Source organism: Gobio gobio (genome assembly GCF_949357685.1).
Source record: "Gobio gobio genome assembly, chromosome: 10".
NCBI classification, from domain to species: Eukaryota; Metazoa; Chordata; class Actinopteri; order Cypriniformes; family Gobionidae; genus Gobio; species Gobio gobio.
The window spans coordinates 20,530,899-20,548,209 of record NC_137116.1 but is presented as its reverse complement, the minus strand read 5'-3'; the positions used below and the strand labels follow the sequence as shown (position 1 = coordinate 20,548,209).

Below are 17,311 nucleotides of genomic sequence, written 5' to 3'. Positions count from 1 at the left end.
ACTATGGTAGTCAATGGTTGCTCTATCTGCTTGGTATCTATCTAATCTCTTTTTAACAGGTCAGGTCTGCCCCAAAAGCTTTTCCAATTGTATATGAACCCTGTTATACTGCAGATACCACTTAGACAACCAGCCATTGAGCGATGATAGTCTATTAAGTATCTCATCACTCCGCCTAACGGGAAGGGGACCAGAAAAAAAACTTTAGCTGACATCGTACTTGCGAGTTCACACACCTCTTTAATGCCAATCTCTGACTGGTGAAGTCGAACATCATTAGTGCCGAAATGAATAATAATCTTAGAGAATCTACGATTAGCCTTAGCCAGCACTTTTAAATTTGCTTTGATGTCAGGCGCTCTGGCTCCCTCTAAACATGTGACTATGGTGGCTGGTGTCTATTTTCACGTTCTGTGAATCACCAATGTGTACTAGGGCACTTTCAACAGTACTCTCAGTGGGTGGGGAGAACCTGTTTGATGATCTAATCGGAACAGAAGAGCGTTTTTTTGATCCGCGACTATGCTGTCTCACAGTCAGCCAGTTGCCCGGCTGCTCGAGCTCTGTTGCTGGAACTGAAAATGTACAGAGTTCGCTAAGCTAGTCGCATCCAAAGCAGTGTCTAAAGCTCTTACATTCTCACTATCCTCAATTAAAGTTTGGATGCGTGTCTCTAATTCTGAAATCTTCTCCGTCAGCCTGAATATCACCCTGCATTTATCACATGTGAAGCCCTCTTCACTGACAGGGAAGGTAATATTAAACATGTAACAGGCAGTGCAAGTGACAATAACAGGAGATGACGACATGGCTTACCGTGTTTGTAGACTAATCCAAATCACTCCGCCTAACGGGAAGGGGACCAGAACAAAAAACTTTAGCTGACATCGTACTTGCGAGTTCACACACCTCTTTCATGCCAATCTCTGACTGGTGAAGTCGAACATCATTAGTGCCGACATGAATAATGATCTTAGAGAATCTACGATTAGCCTTAGCCAGCACTTTTAAATTTGCTTTGATGTCAGGCGCTCTGGCTCCCTGTAAACATGTGACTATGGTGGCTGGTGTCTATTTTCACGTTCTGTGAATCACCAATGTGTACTAGGGCACTTTCAACAGTATTCTCAGTGGGTGGGGAGAACCTGTTTGATGCTCTAATCGGAACAGAAGAGCGTTTTTTTGATCCGCGACTATGCATGTAACAGGCAGTGCAAGTGACAATAACAGATGATGACATAGCTTACCGTGTTTGTAGACTAATCCAAATCACCACAGTTGTTTGACGTAAAAGGCGCACAAGAGAAAAACAGGAGACCCGGATGCATGGATGGCAGGCTAACAGGCTCGCGAAATGCTAACACGTTGTGATAGTGATTTAGATTAAAAGCTAGCAATGTCAGATTTAATGTGATAGGCAATATTAGACAATATATGGTGATGAGTAAGTTATATTTAGCAGTAAAAACAACAAGGAATGATATCAAAGCAAAGCTGAACGGAGCTACAGACGCAAACACTCAGCAGCGACGCAGACAGGAGCAATCGATCCGAGACAGGAGCAAATTGATAATGGAGGAGACACTATGAAACAGTCTCTTATTTTTCTTTAATTCTTTTTTTATTGATTTTTGACCCTGTACAACTTGTACAAATCATTTCAAACAAAATAAAACACTGACAATGTTATAGTCATATATAGTCACACAATCTCATCCAAGATTATTCTTCAGATTTTTCAGGGGTTTGCTTAGAAGTGTGACTGCTTCACTTTTCAAAAACAAAACAAAAAATACTAGTAAAGAAATGCGCAAATTTTTTCAAATTAATGTCAATTTTCAAAATCTGTGCTTGCATCGGGTGAATTTAACAGCAAAATGCAGAAAAAGAATATTATGAAGCAATATGAAGTTCTACCAAAAAGGGCACCTAAAGAGAATAAGAGAGAAAAAAGACTTTAAGCACACAACACTACATATATAACTCACTTTCTGACCTATGTTGAGAAAAACATTTACACTCCTTACAATCTCTTAAGCAAGACAATAAAACGCATACCATCCAATGTAACACTGGCACAGGTTTTCATGTGAAGTAGCTTGTTTGATAAGCAGCTCCACTTGAGTAGGTACGTCCAGGGTCTCATCATGGGCAAAGTCTCGTCCTAGAAGGAGTAAAAAAACACACATAAATCCATTTATTTTTGTTTTATAAGCTTGTGATGTTTGATTAGGTGCTAGAATTGTGAATGAAGTCACTTAGAAATGTGTGTTTAGTCCTCTGTGAAGGCCAGAGCTTTGCTTACCAGTTAGCTTGTCCCGCACCCTGTTGATAATTTGGATGGCTTTCTTGTTCAAGGCTTCAGGTTGCACAAGGCCATCTCCAACTGAAGGAATAAAAAATGAAGCTACAATGTCAATGACAAACACATGGCCTGAAGCCTGATTCTTCGTATGATTCCAGTAATATAGCTAAGTCAAGTCAAGTCAACCTTTATTTATATAGTGCTATTTTCAATGCAGATTAAACAATGTTGTTTAATATTATACTGTGCAGGGTGCATCTGCACTGTATAATACTGCATCATGGTCTTTTTACTGTCTACAGTAAAGTGATAAAAACGAAATCTTTTAAACATCTAAAAAGCGGTAACACTTTAGTATGGGGAACACATATTTACTATTAACTATGACTTTTGCCTTAATAAACTCCTAATTTACTGCTTATAAATAGTTGATTCCCTTTCTAAAGGGAATTTAATGTGTCGGTGACGCTATGGGGAAATGCAATCGGCAATCACATTGGCCGGCGACAGCCTATGACGTCACTACTAGTGCCACCCGGAAGTATATAAGGGGCGCCTATAAGTGTCACCCTCTTTTCATCTTCAGGGACTGTCTGTTTGTAACAATCGCTCGGGTCCCGCTCGTACTGAGGCTGAGCGGAGACTCAGATCATGGGGTTCCCAGATGGATCTCGCCGCAAAGTTTGAGAAGGGTGTAAACCTTTTTAAAGACTTGCTATCAGGTAAGATGATACAAACAATTTAGCAGGCCTCCTTGAGAGCGAGACCCCATCAGTTTGGGTACTTGGCAGCTAGCAAAGACTTGCTATCAGGTAGATGGCCTTAGCAGGCCTCCTTAAGAGTGAGTCCCCATCAGTATGGGTATCTAGCGTGGCTAAAAACCAGATTACTATCAGGTCGTAGGCTCCCCTGGAGCCTCCCTGAGTCTAGCCCAGAGCCTGGTCTACTTCTCAGGTTGAGCTCCAGAGTGCTTAGCTCCCTAAGTCTGGTCAAGACTGTTGAAGGACTCTCACAAGGCCTCCCTGCCCCTTAGGCTGGAGATACTCCCTTCAAAAGGGTCCCTATTGGAGTGCCCAGCCTCCATGGCAAAAACAAGTGCCATGTAGATCCAGGATCGAGCAGAGAAACTCCCCTCGATTGCAAGGGTTGGAAAGCGCTATGCTGAGTCCTGCTCTCCAGGAGGTCCGTCTCTACAGTCCGGTGTGAGTTGGTTACTGCCAGTCTGCAGTCCCTACGGTATGCCTCTACTAGAGGAGAATGTTTCAGAGGCTCTGTTCTAAGAAACCAACAGGTGGTAGGCCAGACTATGTTGCAGGAGCAGTCCAGGTCTGCCTCCCTGGTGGCATTTGGGGTTGACTACATTCCCCTGAGAAGTGACTGGCTCCTGTCGGCCCCCTGGTCATATTCCCTTAGAGGAATCCTTCCATGTGAAGTTGTCGGTTCCAAGCCTTGGTAGGCCTTCTGTGTATTTTGAGCTTCTGTCATGAATGTGCGGTTTGCCCTGTTTCTCTTCGCTTTTTGTTTTGTTCAGCACTTTGGTCAGCTGTGTCTGCTGTTTTTAAATGTGCTTAGTAAATAAAACAAACTTGAAACTTGATTATAAATGCAGACTTCATCTGGTGTTATAATGCATTGTACATAACCACAAATAGTTATTTAATAAATTATTTTAATGTATTGTACCGTGATTATTTTTAACTTCCTAAGACCCAGGAAAACAAAGTCTTTTGAATTTAGTATTTTTTCATGTCATTACATTGTTTAGAGCATAAGAAACAAATAGATTTTTTTTTGGAAAAATTATATTTTATTAATATGTTATGCTATGTATTTTTCCTCGTAAGTGGACACCGGGAATTAGTTGTTTAAAAAATAAAATGACATGAAATGACATGTATAGGCTAAAACAATGGGATTTTTTTTTAATTCACCAATCAATTTTCAGATTTCAGGATTTTTTAAAAACTTTGTTTAAATATGATTCTTAACTATGTTATGAAAGATATAATGTAATGAATTGATATACCATTTTACTTTATGCAATATGTGGGTAAAATGGCCATTCATGGGTTTTCCAACGGTGGCTTACCGGGGTTAGGTGTAGGTAATTCGTACGAATTCATACAAATTAGCCACCTCGTAAAATACGTACGAATTGCTGTGAGATCAGGCTGGGTTTTCAAATTCAATGCAATGTCTCTATACACTATCTAATTTACACATTCATTTTTTCTTGGAAAAACATGTAATGAAAAAATGGTGTAATAAATGGGAGTAATATTTGGCAACATTTTCATAATAATATCTAATATTTTATAGGAACATTGATATGTAATTTCTTTCCCTATTCACTTGTGTCCCCCAAAATGCCTGATAAACATGCTTTAAAGGCCCCATGGCGTGGATTTTTTAAAATTATTTTATAATGTTTCCTGAGGTGTACTTAAATTGTTAGTATGATTTTTACATCATAAAATGTCATAATTTAGAAATAAAAGGCAATTTTTTTAATCCTGAATTTAGCCCTCTGGCTTGAATGCTCTGTTTGAAGGGGCGTGTAACGGCCACTGTTGTGATTGGCTGTCATCTTTGCATTTGAAATTTTAGATCTTTTCCCATCACATGAAAGGCTGCAGTGATGGGCATTGCAGACTGATCTCATGAAATGGCGTTTGTATGACACGGCAATTCGCTATGTCATTTTGGCGTGCTATCAAGACGCATAATCGCTTTTTAGCGTGTTTATCAACGCCGTTTCATTCTAACCCCCTACACTGCCCCTACCCCTAAACCTACCCATCACACACACACACACACTGCCCCTAAACCTACCCATCACAAGAAACATTCTGTATTTTTACATTTTCAAAAAAACATAATTTAATATGTTAATAAAACCCATTTACATTCACGCGGAATCACACGGCGTAGACATACACGCGGAATCACACGGCGTTGACATACACGCGGAATCACACGGTGAGACATACACGCAGAGATTATGGTTCGTTTTGGCGTGCACATACACGCGGAATTACACGGCGTAGACATACACGCGGATAGCTCAAAATGCGTACAGATAACACGCCATTTGGCTTTAGAAAGTGGCGTGTATGTTTACGCAAAGTCATGATGTCATGTTGGGCATTGAGTCAGACAGACAGTCTGTTGATCGCGTGAATGCAGTGATCTCGTCGTTGCAACGCTTTTTCTCTCACAAAATGCTTTCACCACAACTAACAGCAAACACAATATCGACATGAATACAGTAAGAGCTTTGTCGTGCAGCATAAGAGCGTCATTCATTATAAATGCAGGCAAGTGTGCAGATACACTCGCGATGTGTGATTGACAGCTCCGAACAAAGAGAGTGTTCTTTGATCGCTCTCTGTAGTCTAATCACAATTTAAATAACAGATTTGTTTCATGCTACTAAGAGAAACAATGTGAAGTTGATCGTCACTGGCTTGTTTCTCTGATGCATAAACAGTATTAAACGATTTAGAAAGAAAGTCTGTGTTAACTTGAATAATTAGCTACACATCAGAAATCCATATCGTGCTGTCGAATCCATATCATAAAAGTCTGTTTGTAAAGCCTGTGCTGACATTGCAACTAAAATAAAATCCATAAAATCTCCAAATTCTCTCTCAGTCAAAGCAGAGAAAGGGGGAGGTAACCTTTCCCCGTATGACGACATACAGGGAACATTCCAGATCGGCCTGTCTGAGCTTTCGTTTTCTCGAAGGCAGAGCAGGATGCCCAGGGCTGGGTTTACACCTATTGAAATTTCTAGCCACTTGGGGACCATATACAGGCTAGAGGAAGTCATATTAATGTTAAAAAACAATAGGTTACTGTCGTAACCCCGGTTCTCTGAAACATTGAGCGGAGAGATCCACCTATGGGAAGGGCATCCGTACCTGACCTCTGCAGAAGCATCCAATTGCACAAAGTCTGACAAGACAGGCAGGAGCGCGCAGCCAATGCCCGGTAAGGCCCCACCCCTTACCCGCGGGCATATATAGCCTGCATACGCTACTGTACATCAGTAAGTATATTCGCTTCTCGTGCGGCAAGCGGGGCAAAGCTGGTGGATCTCTCCACTCGATGTTTCAGAAAACCGGGGTTACGACAGTAACCTATTGTTCTCTTTCATCATCTCGTGTTCGAGATCCACCTATGGGAGAGACATGGACAGCTCCCCAATTGTCCAATACACTCACAGTGAGGTCTTGTTAGCCAGAAAAAGATGGTCACCCCAAGGGTTGATGCTTGACACGTCTCATAATCATGAACCCGCCACACCGACGCACACAACTGTGGTGTGGAAGCAGGACATGAAACGTGTGTGGCACACACAACAGAAGGCAGGGTTAGGAAGACTCCACCCCCAAAACCAAATGTGCTACTGAGGTTCTGGTGACATCCAACCTGTAGTAACGCACAAACGTATGGGGAGAAGCCCAACTGGCAGCAGAGCAGATAGCCTGCAGCGATACTCCCTTGATGGCTAAGCCTCTCATGGAATGAGCTCTGATGTCCCCTGAGGGTTGCACTCCCTTTGATTCGTAAGCCAAAAATTATAGCGTCCACAAGCCAATGTGAAAGGCATTGCTTAGACAGGGGATCCCCTTTGTGGGGACGAGCCCATGAAACAAAGAGTTGGTCACTCTTCCGTAACGCACTGGTCCTAGCCAAATATGTCTGTAACGCACGGACCGGACACAGGGCATTTAACTTTTGATCCTCCGCGGAGGAAACGGGGTGGAGGGTGAAAAGCGGACAGCCCCAACACCTCTGATGTAAACGCAGGGAAACATTTCGGCATGAAGGCTGGATTAGGGTTAAGGAAAACCTTATCTCCACCCAGAGAGAAGTTAATGCACGAGGGGTGAACCAAGAGTGCATGTAACTTCCTGACATGTTTGGCTGACACCAAGGCCAAGTGCAAGGCTGTATTGAAGGTGATAAAACTCCCCGTTCGCTTGAGACAATAGGTCTGTGCGGAGGTGGAGGCGCCACGGCTGGGCATGTCACAGAGGGATTATCTCCGCCAGCCATGGTGCTTTGGGCCACCTGGGCGCTATCAGAATGAGAGACAGGCTCCCCTCTCTCACCCTGGCCAGAGTAGGAATCATCAGGCACAGGGGAGGAAATGCATACAGCAGCACTCTGGGCCACGGGTGGGCCAGTGCATCTGCCCCGAGGGGTGCGTCCAAGTCCTTTAGAGAGAAGAACATGGGACAATGGCTGTTTTTGCGCGAGGCAAATAGATCTACGGACGCCTGTCCGAATCTCATCCATATCATGCTCACTATCTGAGGGTGGAGGCGCCAATCTCCGAAGAGCTCGTTGCCCCTCGATAGAAGATCCGCGCCTCTGTTCAGAATGCCCGGAACATGAGTCGCGCATAATGACAGGAAAAATCGCTTGCTCCATACCAAAAGCTTGTAAGCTAGAGCATGAAGTTTCATTGCGCACTATTATTGATATAAGCCACTGCCGTGGTATTGTCGCAGCGTACGAGCACATTATGTCCCTTCAGACGAGGCAGAAAATAATTCAGAGCTTTCCAAATGGTCAGAAGCTCTAAATAATTTAAGTGCTCTGAACATAGTTTGCTCGGCCACAAACCATTCACAGTTCTGCCCTCTTGGGTGGCACCCCAGCCTGTTAAGGACGCATCTGTCGTCATAACTTTCCGCAACATAACCGTCCCCAGAAGGGCGCCCTGTGCGTAAAAGTCCACGCTCTTCCAGTGGAGGAGCAGGTGCGCATCACTGTTACAGAGCGGCAAAGATCGTGTAACGGGCTGAAATGTAGTGACAAAACCCATTTCATGAACACCCTCATCTTCAGGAGTCCAAGTGGCAAAACCTGGATAGATGAAGCCATGAGACCCTGTAGCCTGAGACCTGTGCGATATTGCACCTTCGCCCCCTCTCTGAACTGCGACAGGCAGTTCATCAGCGAGAGAACGCGCTCTTGAGAGAGACACACTCGCATGGAGACTGAGTTCAGCTCCATGCCCAGGAAGATCACATTCTGGCTGGGTGTAAAATTGCTTTTGTTTACATTCACCCTGAAACCCAGAGATGTGATGTGTGCAAGCACACGGCAGGTGTCCTGCAGCACCTTTTCCTTCGAATCGAAACTTCCTATTAGTGTTGTTTTTGGCGGCCTGTTTTAATTTTAGTTTTGGTCTAGTCTTTGTGTCAAGCTGTCATTTTAGTTTTTATTAGTTTTCGTCATAGTCATACTCTTTTTAGTGTAGTCAAGTTTTAGTCGACTAAAAGTCTGAGCATTTTAGTCTTATTTTAGTCAGAATTATCTATGACTATTTTCGTCTAGTTTTAGTCTACGAAAACTGATGTCATTTTAGTCAAGTTTTAGTCAATGAAAATTGTATTTTAGTCTCTTTGTAGTAATGCAATTCTATTTAACCCAGTCAATATAGTATAAGTACATATTATAGACAAAACCAAAATCTTCTTTTAGCCAAACCCGTTTCAAACAATGTTATCTTATTATATTATTGTTACCTTATAGACTCAAGAATACATCCATTCCAGACACGGAAGACGCTCTGATTTGAAGTTACAACATATTTATTTTACCAACTAAACATGTAAGAAGTACACACACATACATTTAAATAAAATAAATGAAAAGATTGAGATGTCTCTTAAGGTTTGTGGTGTTTTTTCCTGTGATTTTTGTGGGCATATTTCACCCCATCTTTTTCCACAACACCCGTTTTATTTTCCACTTCAATGTAATAAAAGTTTTTCCAAATGTCTTAAGAATAAATGCATATTTAATTTAATAATAGGAAAATAATATCCAAATTATTATTTAATTATTTAAATCTGTTTAAAATTAGACCCACATTATAGTTCAAATGTTTTTCTATCTTGTATTTTATCTCAAAATAAAGGATGTCATTTTATTCCACGTGGAAATGAGCGGAAATAAGTGAATATAGCCTCTTATTCGCTTATGAGGTAATCATAATGCTGCGGTTATTTTAACATATATAATTTCTGCCATTATAACAGCACATTTAAAATGTTTACGTGCTTTTCTTTCTTTCTTTCTTTTTTTTTTGAGCGGTGATGAAATATCTTGCTCTTGTAAATACTTGCCAGCATTTCAGTAATACAAGTCTAGATCTTTAAAATGCATCCAAATAACAGCGAACCACAACCGCACGGTGCTCTGCAGTGGCCAAAAAGGATATAAACAGTGAATTCTGAAGTGATTTATTGAAAACTCAGAGATGTGGATTCAGACGGCACCACACAACCTTGGTGTTTGTCAAACAGTAAGTTAGGTAATTCGGCCGGAGATTTGTACACAGGTGGTGGGAGTAAAACACTGATATTCTGGATGAAGACGACAATAAAATCACTGACTAGCCCCTGTAAATGATGAAAACACCTTACGACCGTCCGAATAGGGCTTACAAACGCCGACTGGCCGCCCAGCGGTCCCGCTCACTCACGGGAGCTGCATCTTCTAAAATGCCGCGCGAGTGGGGCTTGAAGAGAGTGATGTCGCCTGCGTCTGCGCAGTGAGACCTGATGCAGCCCCTGAATGAGACGCACAGAAATACTGCAAAATAATACAACCCCAAATCAGAAAAAGTTGGGACAGTATGGAAAACGCAAAAAAAGAAAGAAAAAAGAAGTGATTTCTAAATTTACTTTGACTTGTATTTCATTGCAGACAATATGAACAAAAAATATTTCATGTTTTGTCTGGTCAACTTCATGTCATTTGTAAATATGCATCCTTTCCTGTCATTCAGACCTGCAACACATTTAAAAAAAAGTTGGGACAGTAAAGCATTTACCACTTTGTAATGTTGCCATTCCTTTTCACAACACTTAAAAGACATTTAGGGACTGAAGACACCAAGTAATGAAGTGTTTCAGGTGTAATTTTGTCCCATTCTTCCTGCAAACAAGTCTTAAGGTGGGCAACAGTACGGGGTCTTCGTTGTCGTATTTTGCGCTTCAAAATGCGCCACACATTCTCTATTGGAGACAGGTCGGGACTGCAGGCAGACACCCGTACCCTCTTCCTCCACAGCCAGGACTTTGTAATGTGTGCAGAATGTGGTTTTGCATTGTCTTGTTGAAATATGCATGGACGTCCCTGGAAAAGATGTCTTCTCGAAGGCAGCATATTATGCTCCAAAATCTCTTTGTACTTTTCAGCATTAATGGTGCCTTCACAGAAGTGCAAGTTACCTTTGTCAAGGGCACTGACACAACCCCATACCATGACAGACCTTGGCTTTTGGACTTGTTGCTGGTAACAGTCTGGATGATCCTTTTCTTCTTTGGTCCGGAGCACACAGCGTCCATTCCTCCCTAAAAATACCTCAAATACTGATTCATCTGACCACAGTACACGTTTCCACTGTGTGATGGTCCATCCCAGATGCCTCCGAGCCCAGAGAAGTCGACGGCGCTTCTGGACACTGTTAACATAGGGCTTCCTTTTGGCACAGTACAGTTTTAACTGGCATTTGTGGATGTAACTACGTATTGTGGTACTTATAGGTTTGCCAAAGTAGTCCTGAGCCCATGTGGTGATATCGCTTATAGATGAATTACAATTCTTGATGCAGTGCCGCCTGAGAGATTGGAGATCACGGTTGTTCAGCTTAGTCTTGCGCCCTTGTCCTTTACGCACTGAAATTCCTCCAGATTCCTTGAATCTTTTAATTATTTTATGCACTGTTGAATGTGAAATATCCAAATCTCTTCCTATCTTTCTTTGAGGAACATTGTTTTCAAACATTTCAATAATTTTCTCACGTATTTGTTGGCAAACTGGCGATCCTCGGCCCATCTTTGCTCCTAAAGGATTAGACCTTTCTTGGATGCTGCTTTTATACCAAATCATAATTACAATCACCTGTTGACATCACCTGTTTCAAATCACATCATTATTTAACCATTTTACCTCATTACTAGCCCTAAATTGCTCCTATCCCAACTTTTTTTGAAATGTGTTGCAGGTCTGAATGACAGGAAAGGATGCATATTTACAAATGACATGAAGTTGACCAGACAAAACATGAAATATTTTGTGTTCATATTGTCTGCAATGAAATACAAGTCAAAGTAAATTTAGAAATCACTTCTTTGTTTTTTTTTTTGCGTTTTCCATACTGTCCCAACTTTTTCTGATTTGGGGTTGTAATAAAAACGCGACTTTTCGTCTCGTCTCATTTTTCGTCAATGAAAATGAAGAGACATTTTAGCATAGTTTTTATTTTGTGAACCACATTTAGTCTCGTTTTTGTTCGTCATCGTCACATGACCAGCATTTACGTTGCGACTCGTTTCGTTTTCGTCACATGATAAAGGTTCGTTGACGACGATATTTAGTCATACTTTTCGTTGACGAAAGCAACACTACTTCCTATGTGGCGGATAAATGCTTATGTGGAAAAAAGCATCTTTCAGATCGACTGATGTGAACCAGTCACTCCATTTTATGGCGCGGACGAGCAAATCATGAGTTAACATTCTGAAATTGTATTTCCTCAAATGTTTGTTCAACACCCTGAGGTAGGACGGAGGGAACGTCCTTCTTTGGAACCAGGATATAACAAGAATAAAAACCCTGGTTTATCAGATTGGGGGGCACCATCTGAATTGCACCTATGGTCAGAACGTGGGCCGTGCTTTCCTCTGTGTGAGAAAAGAGAACGCTGCTGAAACGTGGGTGTTTCATAGCACATTGCAGACGATAGCCCTGTAATATTGTACGCATTACCCATTCGGATGGTGCTGCAGTTCGCCAAGCTGACACACTTGCGAATGTCCCCACCCGAGCTGTGCTGGCTTCGTGCATGCCCAGCTGGCTTATTTGTGATGCAATGACGCCCTCTAGTGGGGAAACTAGGGACGGCATGCATGGGTTCAGAGAGTTATCCACCCTTTGCAGAGAAAAGAGCTTTCCCTGCAGAGAAAGGATATCTCTCTGTAACAAATTCATTTGATTCATCTGATTTAATGTGTATTTTGTGTTTTTTTGTGTGTTTTGTTTTGGGAAACACTGGGGCTGAAGCCTTTATTAACTGAGTGAGGGGAACACAGTATGTGCGGTGTGGTGACACTGCTTTTGCACTTTTCCTCACAACAGTCCCCCTGAACAGGGGGGAAACACACATCGTCCACTAAACACATGGGCTGGGCAGCCACGGGAGGGGGGGGGGGCCCTCCAGAAGAGACCCTCCGTCTTTTGGACAGGGGCTCTGGGGCAGAAAGAGAGTCCAAAGAGCTTTTCGCTCAAGAACGTGGACCCGCAGCCCCCATCGGTCAAACATCAAATCAGGCAGGCGGCTTGCGTTTAGAGTCGGTGGGGGTAGAGTTCGGGGGTTTTCCCGCAGCGGCAGGAGAAGGTCTCCCCCAGGGTGTTTTTTCAGAGGGTGGGTTGCTCTGCCGTGGCGGTGGCTTGTTGTGGAGCCTTTCCTTGCTTTGATGAAAGTTACGTCCCGGGGCCGTGGGGTTAGGCAAACGCGCAGGGGGCACCTGGCGTGGGGCCGCCTTCCTAAGAAGACACAACTTGAAGGCCTCGTCCTCCTTCTTCTTGTCGTCGCATCGTTGTTGCATCAGCGCGACGGAAGGGCCAAAGAGAGCCCGGCCTGGTTCTACCGGGGCGTCTGCGATGCGTCTTTTTTCACTATCCGGGAGGTCCGTCAGATTGAACCAGAGCGTGCGCTCTCCTACCACGGACAGCGCCATGGAGCACCTGCAGGTTTGGACGGCCTGACGAGCATTACGGAGAACGAGTTCGTTAACCGTGATGATCTCCTTCCATAATGCAGGAGAGGGAGATTCCTTGTCCAGCTGTTGGCAGAGGTAGTCCAGAATTTCCGCCTGTAAGCGGAGAGGAGGGAAGAGACGTTAAGGGCCCTAAGAGCCAAGGCCGAGGATTTATAAGCAGCCTAAGCAGCGAGGCAGAAAAAACGGTCCATCTTGTTAGGAAGGACCGACTTAGGCAGGGCAAGCAGCCCTACCTGGACTGGGTTGAGGTGCCTGGCGATCGAGGGCTCAATAGCAGGCGGTTCACCTATGCCGGGAGCCGCCATATACTTAACCTCCAGACCTCGCTCCAGTAGTGCCTCATGTGCTTAGCGCATACTGGAAGAACGGAAAAGAGTTGTTTCCTCGGGCTGGCGGGAGCTTCCAGCACTTTCCCATCGTAAATATCCCTCTCCTGGTCGGTGATGTTCTGTGGAGCCGGCCACACAATGTTGAGATGAGCAGCTGCTCGCTCACACATATCCAGGAGGATGGATTGAGGCAAGGCCGCGGGGGCGCTAGCCTGGGGAATACCAGAGGGCGGGATGGCCTCCTCGTCCTCTGAGACCCCGAGATGGACTGAGTCGTTGCCATCACCGGACCCGCCCCGGATCGTCGGCGAGCGGGGGGTTGCCTGCGAAGATGTCCTCTTCGGGGAACTCAGGATTGGGCTGGTCAGCCCAGACAAGAGCAGTCGCGCCCCGGTGGCGGGCTGTCGTCACCGTGTCCCACATCCGAGTCTGAAAAGTCGAGCTCGCCGCACTGGGTAGCAGCAACTTTAAGGCAGCGTCGCAGGAGTTTCGTAGGCAGCACCAGGCAGTGACTGCAGTTCTCCGGATTCTCTATGGCCTCTTCCGAATGCTTGAGGCCCAAGCAAACCACGCAGAATGGGTGAAGATCCTTAGCGGCGATAAGAGCACCACATGTGTCCGGGCAGGCCCGTGATAATCTAGCACCGGAAGAAGCAGGAATAGAGAGCGACATACCTGCGAAGAACTCAGAAAAATCCGTGGAACAGGAAAGACGAGCAAGAGCGCGGGCGGCTCCGAGAGCGGACACAGAAAAACTGGCAGAATATAAACTGTCACGCCTGGCGGAGGCTGATCTGAAGATATTTCCTCCTGCAGACAATAAGTGAGCAGCGCAAATTCGACCGAGCTGTGTCAGTGCAGAGATCGCGAGAAGCGAATGTCAACTGATGTACAGTAGCGCATGCAGGCTATATATGCCCGCGGGTAAGGGGTGGGGCCTAACCGGGCATTGGATGCACGCTCCTGCCTGTCTTGTCAGACTTGGTGCAATTGGATGCTTCTGCAGAGGTCAGGTACAGATGCCCTTCCCATAGGTGGATCTCAAACACGAGATGATGAAAGAGAACCTCATAAAGTTAAATTTTCATGTCATGGGACCTTTAAGTCCAGGTGTCGTCTATTGAAATCAAAATCAATGCCCTGTTTTGTAACAGAAAGTCATATTTCGATTAGAAACCCCATAACATTTTCCTGAGATGTTGATTCATAACAAACAATTTGAAAATTAGTCAGATTTAAATGATAATTACAAAATATCATATTTCCATAAGAGTGTTAAATTCACTAAAATATAATGCTCTCTTACGAGGACAGTGGCTCCCAGGAGGATAAGATGATACAACATATTATAAGGTTGTTTAAAAGGCATTATACATGCATCATAATGCATTAAGAATACCCTTATAATGCATTATAAGGGTATTCGTAATGCATTATGGCTTCATAGAAAGTGTACAAAATAATAGGAGACAGCCCACACCCATTGCAGTTGGACTTTGAGTGGATGCCCCTGGGGCAACGTTTAAGGACAATTATGTTCTACAAATCGTTATAAATTTACTTTTGTACCTGAGGCACTTCGTTTATGCAACAAATTTGGCTGATTATGATTATTATTTGTTTTCTTCCCCTTTTTTCTCCCCCCCCCTTTTTTTCAGAATTTTGTGTTTTGATGATTTGAATGTATATATGTCAAGTGTTAAATGTGAAGCACCATGAGAGTCTAAACTAATTGCCCCAACGGGATAAATAAAGCTCTAAAGTTAAAACTTATAAACCAAACTTTTGTGATATTTCAGAGCTTACTTAAATAAGTTAGCCGCTAATTTCCTCGGAGCGAAGACTAAGCAGTGTTTCTGATATCAGTGAATGAGGAGTGGGAAATGGTGAACCCGGAGCGGATTGATTATTGCATGCTTAGAGCGTGGAGGGGAAATTGCTGACGCTCCACTCTGCTCAGTATTAAGAATCAATGGTTCATAAACTTTTGAACAGGGTCATTTTAATAAATTCAGCTATTTTTTGTCTTGTGGACTATACACTCACCTAAAGGATTATTAGGAACACCATACTAATACTGTGTTTGACCCCCTTTCGCCTTCAGAACTGCCTTAATTCTACGTGGCATTGATTCAACAAGGTGCTGAAAGCATTCTTTAGAAATGTTGGCCCATATTGATAGGATAGCATCTTGCAGTTGATGGAGTTTTGTGGGATGCACATCCAGGGCACGAAGCTCCCGTTCCACCACATCCCAAAGATGCTCTATTGGGTTGAAATCTAGTGACTGTGGGGGCCATTTTAGTACAGAGAAATCATTGTCATGTTCAAGAAACCAATTTGAAATGATTCAAGCTTTGTGACATGGTGACATCCTGCTGGAAGTAGCCATCAGAGGATGGGTACATGGTGGTCATAAAGGGATGGACATGGTCAGAAACAACGCTCAGGTAGGCCGTGGCATTTTAACGATGCCCAATTGGCACTAAGGGGCCTAAAGTGTGCCAAGAAAACATCCCCCACACCATTACACCACCAGCCTGCACAGTGGTAACAAGGCATGATGGATCCATGTTCTCATTCTGTTTACGCCAAATTCTGACTCTACCATCTGTGATCAATGTCTCAACAGAAATCGAGACTCATCAGACCAGGCAACATTTTTCCAGTCTTCAATTGTCCAATTTTGGTGAGCTTGTGCAAATTGTAGCCTCTTTTTCCTATTTGTAGTGGAGATGAGTGGTACCCGGTGGGGTCTTCTGCTGTTGTAGCCCACCCGCCTCAAGGTTGTGCGTGTTGTGGCTTCACAAATGCTTTGCTGCATACATCGGTTGTAACGAGTGGTTATTTCAGTCAAAGTTGCTCTTCTATCAGCTTGAATCCGTCGGCCCATTCTCCTCTGACCTCTAGCATCAACAAGGCATTTTCGCCCACAGGACTGCCGCATGCTGGATGTTTTTCCCTTTTCACACCATTCTTTGTAAACCCTAGAAATGGTTGTGCGTGAAAATCCCAGTAACTGAGCAGATTGAGAAATATTCAGACCGGCCCGTCTGGCACCAACAACCATGCCACGCTCAAAATTGCTTAAATCACCTTTCTTTCCCATTCTGACATTCAGTTTGGAGTTCAGGAGATTGTCTTGACCAGGACCACACCCCTAAATGCATTGACGCAACTGCCAAGTGATTGGTTGATTAGATAATTGCATTAATGAGAAATTGAACTGGTGTTCCTAATAATCCTTTAGGTGACTGTATGTAAAAGAAATGTATGTTTATGTTTTAATTTTTAATGTAAAATACCTTATTCAGAACAGTACTAAATAAAAAAGTCCAGTTGATAATACATCTAATCAGAGGGACGTAAATATGTTTTCACTAGCTCTGCAATTACGCACTCCAAGTCAAGTCACGTTTATTTATACAGAATAGCACTTTTTTGCTCAAGTATTACACACAGGAAAAAAAATGTTTTGCAAAGATCTTCAGTTTCTGGAGTTAGAAAATAATAAAAATAACAATTCCAAATAGGGTCCACGCACCATTCAAACTAAAATCACTTTAGATTTTAATCATGACTTCCTAGTTTGTAAATTGGAACTACCAAGAAGGACTAGAAAGCAGCATAACTTTAAGGGGTGAGGCTAAGTCTTCAAGGACTTACTGAAGGAGTGAATTGACTCAGGCACTGTAGTTCCAGGCTTTTTGTGGGTTGTTTCTCCCAGGTCAATACCCTCCATGGCTTCTACATGAAACATAACAAAAAGATACCACAAAATTAAATCTATTACCATGAACATGCAGTAGTTTTGATGAAAAATTTGGATGGGTACATTAGAAGTCACATCATAATGTCACTTAGGG

The 17,311-nt window shown here is 43.3% G+C and overlaps 1 protein-coding gene across 1 annotated transcript in view; it reads right to left on the bottom strand.

The window, feature by feature from the left end:
* Window positions 1-1,591: 1,591 nt before the first annotated feature.
* Window positions 1,592-17,311, bottom strand: part of mtor (mechanistic target of rapamycin kinase) — a 479,149-nt gene continuing 463,429 nt past the window's right edge. Inside the window, exons 55-58 of the mRNA XM_079827620.1 lie at window positions 17,112-17,192; window positions 2,306-2,386; window positions 2,059-2,164; window positions 1,592-1,929 (exon numbers count right to left, since the gene is read on the bottom strand). Of these exons, the coding sequence (XP_079683746.1) occupies window positions 1,914-1,929; window positions 2,059-2,164; window positions 2,306-2,386; window positions 17,112-17,192 (284 nt within the window). The 3' untranslated portion in view covers window positions 1,592-1,913. The remainder of the gene's footprint in view (window positions 1,930-2,058; window positions 2,165-2,305; window positions 2,387-17,111; window positions 17,193-17,311) is intronic.